The following is an 11,035-nucleotide window of genomic DNA, read 5'->3' on the forward strand; positions in this document are numbered from 1 at the left end:
AATCTAAACTACAGTCTATACAGAAAAAACATCGTAACATCTAAGGCCTGTCCTTGTGGAGACCCACATCAAGATATCAACCACATCATTTTCTACTGCCCACTCACAGCCCCTAAGTCGGGTAAACTCATCTCATACATCCATAATTTTCCTGACACTCAGAAAAATATTTTCTCACTCCTTAAAAACCCTAATCCGAAATTAATTCGTCTACTCTTAGGGTGAAATCACATGGTGCATCATAGGGCTGCGGAATAGAGAATGCGTCATAGAAGCAACCAATCAACGTTATTCTGGGTTATTCCGAATAACCCAGAATAACCCAGAATAACGTTGATTGGTTGCTTCAATGACGCATTCCGTATTCCGCAGCCCTATGACGCACCGTGTGATTTCACCCTTAGGATTCCTCAAGTCTAATAACCTCAGCATTTAACACTCCCTACTCAACCCTTTCCCCGCAGTTGGGCTGGGGAATTTGTGTACGATTTACGCGGGAACTTTCATTTCCCCTATATTTACTCCGTTACTTTAGCGCCTAGTTTCGCGACTCGCCGCACATGGCGGTAGCTTTTGATACTGGCCGTATCTCGACTCTACATGAGCTCGGGGCCATTTTACCAAAGATTAAAGATTAACTGGCATGCACCTTTGTACCGACAACCGGTGTATTTGTTTGACGGAGATGATGCAAAAAGAGTGACTTTTCATGTAGCATAGTGTGTTATTTTCATCTTTTGGATATTTTCAACGCCAAATCGAGATTTCTTGCTAGATCGTGTCAGATGGGAAATGGATTCATTAAGTGACGTCAAGGAGAATCTCGACCAATCGATTCGTCTGTTAAGTCAGCAGAACAGTCAACGGAGAACATTTTTGAGGTTAAGCGGCCAGCGGAGCACCACTCCGAAGAGGATATCATTACAGGCAACCGGTCAGTCACGGAGGGATGCTGATGATAGTAGACAGATTCTCAGCGACACGCACAGCTCGGGGATGGTCGACAAGACCGCGGGAACCAGACTAACCAAGCTTTACAATGTGGAGCTTGACACTTCGCTAACCCTTGCGCCTCACGAAATCCGCGATATAATGATGCGCTCGGAGAGGAACGACGTTACCATTAAGGAGATGATGGAGGACAGCACAGCGACCGGGGCGATTCTGAAGGCAAATGAGCCGTGGCGGGAGGTCAAATCCAAGCTTTACTACGACTTCCTGCAGAGTGTGCAAGCGCACTTCTCAAAGGCACAGGTCTTTGATACCATCGCGGATTTCATACAGAACTGTACCGACACGCTGGATATAATGAGAGGTGAAAATACTGGAAACAGCTTTGTTCTGTGTTAAAATCAAAATAACTTTATAACTCTAAGAATAAATCAAATATAAAATACCTATATGAGCCTCTGCAGTTGTTAATACATAAATATATTTATAAGGCTGAGATATAATTTGCAAACAATTTGAATGTACTTACCAAATAAAGTTAACTACTAACGTTTTGATTCATCTTCAAATACAACAGGTGTTATATTATATGTCAATTACAATAAAAAAATATTTTTTATATCTAGAAATATATTTCAAAATACATTACAAGTTTTAAATGTTTCATTGATTGGTTCTTTTAAAAAAATTCTTAAAGAATCACTTTATTAATGTGTTACATAAGATTCTCCCTTTAACTCAGCTGGAGTACTGGGTTATATACCTAGTCTTGTCATAAATTCTGTCAGTAGTTTAAACGGATAGAGAAAAAAAAAACAGCAACAGATAGATCCAAAATTATACATATATTCTGAAAGTAAAGGAAAATAAGCTACATAACCATCTATCTTTTATTCAAAATTCCCATCTTTGTTCTGATCACAATATGGTCCTTGAGACTGTTGTTAAGTCTCTTAGTCACGCTTTGTTCGATAGTCAGCCTTGGACTTTCCAGCAGGACTCAGCCCCTGCACACAAGGCGAAAATGACACAAGCATGGCTGGAGAACAATGTTCTAAACTTCATCAAAGCTTCTGATTGGCTGTCCAGGAGTCCGGACTTTAAATCGCTAGACTATAAAATGTGGAACGTGTTTTGGAGGACATAGCTTGCAAGAAGTCTCACCGCAATTTGGAGTCGCTCAAGTGATCCATTGTGTCAACAGCTGAGAAGATTTTACTGAAGATTATGCGTAAATTGATCGATGAATAGTCCCAACGTTTACGCAAATGTATATGGGACAAAGATGGGCATTTTGAATAAAAAATAGATGGTTTCAGTCTTTTTCTCTACTTTCAAAATATATGTATAATTTTGGGTCTATCTGTTACTGTTTTTTTGTTCTATCCATTTAAACTACTAATAGAATTTATGGCAAGACTAGGTCTTACACCTGGACTATTTTCTACATTGTTTTTATTTCGTAGCTGATGCCAGTGTATTATGTTTTAAGCAAAACATTATTGTCTGTTCCAACAGGTATGCAATCAAAAGTTGAGAATACAGAAGTAGCAGAAGAAGAAATTTCTTTAGAAAGTGAGAGGAACACATGGAGACTGATATATTGCCTCTATCAGAATCGTATAAGTAGCGCTGGCTTGTCTACACAGATGGAACATGATGGACCAACAAGCAATAATTATATCTCTGAGAAAGATGTTATAGAAAATTTGTATAAGTCTGAGAGTTATATCAGAGAATATCAATTGATTATTGATTGGTTAGAAAAAAATGCTCTGGATCAAGCGGATAAATGTCCGTCCATAGAGCTCTTTACTGATAAAACAGTAGCTTGGGAAAATACAGTTCATCAATTGCACAATCAAAATTTAGGAATTGCATTCAGTTCATCCAGACCACTGGTATCGTCTTTAGATCCTGATGCACCGATACGAGAGGGTAGGCCATTACATGATTTGGACAGAGAAGATGATGTCAGACTTGAAAAACGAATGTTTATAGAGGTATGTATAGAGATTACATATTTGTCTCGACTGAAATGATTTCTGATTTATTAAAATTATTATAATTATTATTTTTAAACACATTTTAACATCTTTGTTTTGCTTATTTTTTTTAGCAATTGATCTTATACGCGTTTAATTATTATAATTAATCTTCAATACTCACATCTCAAAAATATCCAAAAAAGTCTACCCACATCCGGATATTTGTAACCCAGCGTTTTCTTTTGCTTGTATCTTAGATTGTAGTGCATCGATTTTAACTAATTTTTTTTAATTTATCGTTTGAAGACTGAAAAAAAAAGAATTTTTGAGTTAGAAAGTAGAATGTCGTAGCACAAAAGATATTTTGCAATAAGTGAAAAGGGATCGAAAAGAAACGTCTGCACTATGAAAATCGGGGGGGTTACGCTAACCCTTTGTGGGTACTGAGGGTTAAAATAATTATATTTTTATAATAATTATAATTTGAATAACAAATTTAAATAACTTTTTCACAGAATGTTATAAAAATAATTAAAAGGATGAAAAAAATGTAATTACATTTAAGACAATGTGTATTATAGGTACGTTGTGGACGTCTTCAGAAAGCACAAGCATTAGCCATGCATTGTGGTCAACCTTGGAGAGCCGCATCTTTATTAGGATGGATTCCTAATCATGATCCAAACTATAGTAATCCATTGACAGACACTAAATTACCAATCGAAGGGAATCCTAATAGAAGTCTTTGGAAAATATGTGCTTGGGAATTGTCGCAAGATAAACGCATAGGTAATTATTTATTTAATATTATCGAAATATATTAATGAAAAAAAATTGTAAATTATTGGAATACTTTGTTAGAATAATTTTTAAATACTTTAAAATGCCGAAATTTTGTATCAATAAATTTTATCGATTAAATTCAACTGTTGTAACTAAATATATAGAAAATAATTATTTCTATGTATACATATTTTACAATTTTATTGCAGGTATATTTTATCGTGCCATATATGCAAGTCTTTGTGGCAATGTCCAACTATTACTTCAAATAGCATCCTCTTGGCAAGATGCATTGTGGGCTTACGTGAAGAGCCTTCTAGATATCAAAGTCGAATCAGCATTGAGATTAATGATGGTAAAAATTTATACAATTATGCCGGAAGAATATTGGAAAAATGAAATCTCGTTGGAAGACGCGTTCAAAGAGCTGCACGCGTCGAAAAATCCAATAATACGTGCTCAATCTAACAAACCCGATCATTTAATTCAAAAATATATAATACTAGATCAAATACCGAAGTTAATGGAGGAGATTGAAAGTATGATAGACGTCGGCACCTGTGACTCGCAGTTCCTTAGATTTCTGGCTCATCTAATATTATTCTTCAGACAAATCGGGAAAAGTACAAAGGATAAAGTAGAAGATAAAGTTTTGTTGGCGTATGTTCGCGTTCTCATTGAAATGGGTGATCCGACTTTAATTGCGTTCTACACAGCTACATTACCACAAGAGGATCAAATAATCAATTATGCCTCTTACTTAGAAAGTGTTAAAGAGCATGAAGAGCGCAAGAAATGTTTGCGTGCAGCGGAAGACGCGAACTTGAATGTAGAAGCAATTACAAAATTGGTGGTGGAAAACATACGTAAAAAAGACATAGAATCCGACCCAACAGACTTAAAGGGAACTATCACTGAAGCGGACATGGAAAAGATTAATGGTTTAGATTGGTTGATTTTCTATCAAAGTCAGAGAGAAGAAGCTTTACGACAAACAAACGCGCTCATTAGATACTTTTTGACTAACGAAAAAATCGATGCAGCTCGAAAAGCATTTAACAAGGTAAAAATTAAAGATAATTATAATTATTATATGAATTTTATCATTAATTTTAACGCAGTTTATAATTCTGTAATAAATTGTTTTTCTTAGTGTATAATTAAATAATTGTTTTTGTATGTTGTATAGATTCCATCAGATTCAATTGAATCGGTTATGAGCGAGTATCCAACTATAGACTGCACGCTCAATCTTACGATAACTAATAACTTGTCGAAGAAAGCTGCTGCGGCAATAAGGGAATACCTTTGTTATAAAACATATCTTGATGCCCAGGAAGGTTTTGGCGAATGGTTCTCTCATTATCATCACGGTAAACCCACGTCACCAGAAGAATTACCCACATACGCTACGTTCACCGAAAAGGTTGCGTACGATCACAGAAAGACGCAGTACAATTTAGAACTCGAAAGATGGAAATCTACTATGCAGCATCATACGAAGGTACGCGAAAAATGTGATTGCGTACAAAATGTATTAACGTAAGCACAATCGAATGTGAATATATGAATACTTGTTTCTTTTTGTTTCAGGCTGTGAAACAATTATTATTTAATGTTTTATTGTTTCCCGACGGTGGTTGGCTCGTCGATTCGAAGAGTAGTAACGACGAGTCGTGCACGCCTGAAGATGAACTTAGGGAACACCAGTTGAAAAAGCTGCGTGAGCTTTGTATTCCTAAAGTCACACTTTTGCTACATTCGGTTATGTCAGAAATGAACGAGCATGACGGCTCCATTCAATTGGCTGACGTACTTGCTTCCGAACAATATCAGCTATATAAAGTACGTATAAACAATAAAATAACTATTGTAATATATTTAGATGTTAATTTTATAGAAATGTGTATATTTATATGTCGTTGTTCTTGTATAGGTATTTTCAAAGGGAAAGTTACGCGAGGTGTTCAAAAAGATCTGTGAATCTTCTCTTGTCTTAATGGATCAAAAGAAAGACCCTTGGGGATATCCGAAATGAAGTTTAAATATATAATACTGTATAAACCTCTCTTTGTACAGCAACATGTTATTTATATTAGCCAGATACTCATTGGTCCTTTTTTAGCCGTCGCATTAAATGTACAATCTTGATGATATTTTTTCTCCTTTTTTTCTTTTTTTATAAAACCAGTTTATTGTCAACCACAAGAAGTGAATATAAAATTTGATACAATGTTTAATAATTCGTAATCATAATATATCATATACCTTGTGATTACTTAGATATGCTCCTTTTACCCAATTATTAATAAATGTAGCGCTATCAAAGCCATTAAGATTAATGCGTGAAACGTGCAATGAAACTCATAGTCTGTAAAAGAGTAGAACATCCTGAGATATATTTCGCAGCGACACTTAGAACTCGGTTTTACAGTTGAGACATTTCTAATCATATATCTTGATCAGATCGCATAACATAAATTCGCGCATGACAACGACAAATACGTATATTCCATATAGAAGAATAGGTTCCATAAGCAAGAATAAGAACGCCTCAAATGAAACGACGCTGCATCTCATTGAAACATGAACGAATGCCATTACATTTAAAGAACAATAATGATATGATTCATTGCGTATTCTGTTCTATTGTCAAAGAGACTGATATTTTTCTGTCGAGAAACAGGCAGCAGTCTTCTTTTCATCAAAATTTCCCTTTTTCCTACGTATGGCTTTGATTTTGAAGATCGGATGCTTTCTAAGTAACGCTACAGGTTAACTGAAAAAGAGATATTTATACGGTACATTACATATAGACTATATAAAGAAAATTAACATTTTCGACAAAGTCTGCTATCTATTAAACAATCAAGATTTTAACAACGCTCGCGCGCTTCGCGATCGACATTGACCGACTTTTTTTTTCTTTTATCTTACGCGAGATATGTCAAATTACGATTTAAATATTGTAGTAAGGATTGACTTCTTATTATGTGTTTTATGCGACGATGAAACCATGAGCATTAATATATCTTAATAATCTCTAGGCAAACTTTGGAATGAATTAAGAGCTAAAGATATATATATATATATATATATATATATATATATATATCATTTAGAATAATGTTCTGATCTAATGCGTATATGAAAAAACCATCATGAATTTTTATTTTAAATATGTGAGATGGAGACTTGAAAACACGAAAAATATTTATCAATATCTTGACCGCGCCGAAAGATAACAAAATCTCAGAAGACTTCAAAACGCACTTTTAAACATCTGAAGAGGTTTCTTTGTACGCTTTTAAATATTTTTAAACCAGTTATCGCGTTATTCGCGCAATTCATTTTAAATTAATTCAATGCTTGATAATACACTTGATAGATTGAGCGCGAAAAGATCATTATTTTTTATCTTTCAGCACGGCGTTATGTAATGTAACAACCTCACAGTGATATCGTGTTAGAATTCGGCATTCTTGCAAATATTTTTACCGGATTTGAACTCGTACAGTTCGTGCATTTGTTTGAAACAGGAGATAAACGAACGTCTTAGATAAAGTGTACGCGATAACAAGTAGACGATTAGTGGAATTACTTGTTAGTTAAGCTAGCCTAACATGTAAATGCTGAAGAGAAACGAAAGGGTTGACAATTTCAACGTTCCTCGGATACAATTCGACACGCGCGCGCTAGTCCTGCAAGACGATTTTGTTCGCCAGCTAATACTTTCACTCTCTAAGACATTCTAGCTTTGCAGTACGGAACGGACGCGCTTTTTGTATGCGGAACGGTGTATCTACAAAATACTTAAAGATAAGTATCCTGCCTATGAAATTTTTCCAATGAGATCACTAATTTTTGTAAAAATTTTTTAATTCTTTTTTTTTTAGGGATCAGGTACATCAACATCAATTAGCATTTATCAAACCTTCCTCCATTTAAAAAAAATTCATATAATTTTTTTGAATTTTACTTAAAATTCTTCATATAATATTTCAGAATTTTTGGGGTTGATATTAATAAATTAAATTGACTCTTATTAGCCCTTGACCTTTAATAAATAATTTATTGATATTGTAAGAATCCTTGGTTCACTTATATTCAGAATTTTTCTTAGAATTCTTCATACATTTTTTAAATATAATTTTTCATAATATTTCTATCTTTGTTTCAGAATTTTTTGAAATTTCTGTATGACTTAATAACTTTTTAGAAAAAACCTTTCACTAATCTCATATGGAAAACATGGTTTCAGTCAAATGGGTTGAAACTGTGGTATTTTGTAAATCACGAGATATTAACGAAAAATTTCCTTAAAAAAACCATAAAAATGGATAGATGTAGCTGTGATGTCATTTAAAAATTGCTATTTTACGTCTAATTGGATTGAAAAATATCTTTATTTGTTAAATTATTTATTTTTTTTTGCAATTGTACCCTAATACCTTTATACATAAATAATGAAATAAATCAATTAATGTAAAAAAATACATAGTCTGCATATTGCAAATTGCATAATTTTTTTTCAATTTTTTGTACAAATTAAAACATTCTCTCATTCTATAATTTCCAAAGAAAACTTATAAAATCTAAAGAAGTTTAAGTTATTTTTTCAAAAACGTTTATAAATTTAAAATATAAAAACTTCTTAAAAATATTATGATGTTTTATGAGAATTTTTTTCAGAGTACTTTTATTTATTAGTGGTAAGACATCAATATTCAAAGATGTCAAAGTAAAAAAAGAACAAAAGATATAACATGGCCTAATTTGTATAATTGACAATGTAAAAGAATAATAAATTCAAATAAGGAGAGTTGACATGCATAATTTTCTCTTCTAAATTGTATATCTAATCTCAAAGTTAAGATTTGTTTTTAAACTTTAAAATTGTATGACTGAACAAATCTCTGATTTATTGAAGATTAGGAAAGCATAATAATGATGATGCTTTATAAATCTCTTTTTATTTTCCTATTTCATCGTTGAACTAATTAATTCATATCTTTTTGAAGAAATAGACTTTTTTTCTATATATAATATTAAAGGAAATGTATAATATAGAAGTGTATAATGTAGAAGGAAGATGTAATTAACGTTGATATTGTTGCAACTGTCCCGGAATTGCGACGTCACACACCACAAAAAAGGCTTTTGTGGAACGTAATACTTGCACAGGTGTTAAGCACGGTATGATTCGACTATCGTTCCGTACATATTAACAATGCTTTGTCTTTTGCTTAATATAAACTTTAAAATAATTTTTATCTCGAATTCTTATAGCTATTTATTCCTCTTACCGAGAAGTTACAAGACCATTCGTACTTAAGCGATCGTTTTTACAATATATTGTTTGAAATATTAGTCTGCGCGTATACAAAGCTAGTTGTACAGTTTTGAAATATATACAATAATTGCGCGAAAAAGGGAGATAAAAAGAAAGAAGCTCTTGCAATATCGTGTTATTTTTACGTACATCAAACGTTAAAGTAATGATGTAGAATAAATGACAATGAAAATGCAAGTGATAAGCATCGATACTAACTTTACAGTTAGTTCACGTTTATTGCAGAACTTCTCTTTTAAAATTTATGATAAAAGTGTATGTAATATATAGAGATATTTTTGCAAAAACTTCTTGATAAAATTGCTAATCGGAGTATATCAATGCCTTTAATAAGTTAATAATGTTATAAAATAATTACACAGCATTTTTAGAATAAAATTTCGACATTGTTCATAATGTGTCCATGCGTAAATACAGACTTCGAAAAACATGTGAAATCTAAAAAGGCATTGCAATTAAAATGCAACGAAAGATGCGCTAAGACATTATTTCAAAACTCTTTTGTAAAACCTATCGTTAGTGATTATATAGCTAGTTTTTGTTGGAATCCGCTGCTTATGGAAAATTGCCTAATTGCATTCGGACATGGTAATGTAATAAGAGTTTCATTTTTATCTCATCGCACCTCTGTCATTCCACGTGTCTTACATAGTAACTGCATGGATGGAAGCTTATAAGTAGATCGTTTTAGTAATATTAATTCAAAGATAGATCTAAAGTTGTAAATATATTACGTGCTAAGTACCACTAACAATTCGAAATCACGTTTAAAACTGTACAACATTGACGATAATCGTTCACATGCTATACCGGATGACTAATATTTTGAATTTAGTCTCCGGAGGCGCTTCCACAAACACTTGTCATTTATCCTCTTTTTATACGTATTAATGTATACAGTAATATAGCCAAAAAGTTCTCTTAGCATCTAAGTTATTATTTCTTACGAACTAACAACTTGGATCATCATCGGGCTGCTTCTAGAAAAATAGAAATACTCACCAACCATTAATACAACTAAAGAAGTAAAATATAAGGTAATTAAACGCGAGCAAAAATTAAGCTCGCGACTTTCTGAAATGTATAGAAATTATTAATTATAAGAGATATATCAATGTTTCTTTTTTCATTTCAAGTAATTCTGCAAAATTAAACAATTTAGATAAATAACAATTTAGAAAAAGATGTATTGACAAATGTCAGAGAAGATAATCAATTATACTTGTACGATTTGAACTAAGACAAATTCATTGGACAGTTTTTATTTAATTTCGTTACTTAATGAAAATATTATAATGAAATTTTATTTGTACTCACACTACGATGTATTTAACTATACGTTATTAGCTATATATTATCTGTACACGTACATCATGCGAATGGAACACTTTACCTATGCGACTTATGACTTATGTTTTATTGCAGAATAATACACGACTTATAATTTGTCTCGTACATATATATGGGCGAATGATTGATTCGTACACATGCAATTTGTTATTGTAAATTGGCGAGTTTTGATTATAATTGATCTAAGAAAAGAAAAACGGCTTTTTCCGGGAGCAGCCCGCTTCTATTGTAGATCCTGTAAGTTGATTATCTATTATTGTCATTTTCGAGTATAGGAGTTTGATCCGCTTATAAACTAGAATCTGTTACTTTCAAATTTCCTTAGAAAAAGAAGAAATAAACGGATGAAAAATATAGCGTAGCCGTCTCGAGTAAAGATCTCGTTATTGATCGGGATTACTCTCAATAGTAGGGGAGGCCAACTGGGGATTTTGGGATTTACTCGAGCGCGTTAGAATAACATAAAGGGGGAAAGCTTGCACCCTAATAAGTACCCCCCACCAAATATTAAACCTCTATATAGAGCCGGGGGTCTAGGGGAGCCCGTCAGATTAGTAAAAAAAAATCGATCGTTCGAAAAACTCGAGCGCGTCAGATTAAGGTATGGTTT

The 11,035-nt window shown here is 32.9% G+C and overlaps 1 protein-coding gene across 1 annotated transcript in view; it reads left to right on the plus strand.

Moving 5' to 3' along the window:
• The window catches only part of Nup107 (nuclear pore complex protein Nup107), an 8,449-nt gene extending 1,652 nt beyond the window's left edge, over nt 1–6,797 (plus strand). The window contains exons 2-8 of the mRNA XM_018518753.1: nt 686–1,315; nt 2,470–2,954; nt 3,521–3,728; nt 3,932–4,785; nt 4,912–5,226; nt 5,316–5,567; nt 5,659–6,797. Coding sequence (XP_018374255.1) covers nt 793–1,315; nt 2,470–2,954; nt 3,521–3,728; nt 3,932–4,785; nt 4,912–5,226; nt 5,316–5,567; nt 5,659–5,760 — 2,739 coding nt within the window. The 5' untranslated portion in view covers nt 686–792 and the 3' untranslated portion in view covers nt 5,761–6,797. The remainder of the gene's footprint in view (nt 1–685; nt 1,316–2,469; nt 2,955–3,520; nt 3,729–3,931; nt 4,786–4,911; nt 5,227–5,315; nt 5,568–5,658) is intronic.
• Nucleotides 6,798–11,035: the final 4,238 nt, after the last annotated feature.

Source organism: Trachymyrmex cornetzi, unplaced genomic scaffold (genome assembly GCF_001594075.2).
Source record: "Trachymyrmex cornetzi isolate Tcor2-1 unplaced genomic scaffold, Tcor1.1 scaffold788, whole genome shotgun sequence".
NCBI lineage: Eukaryota > Metazoa > Arthropoda > Insecta > Hymenoptera > Formicidae > Trachymyrmex > Trachymyrmex cornetzi.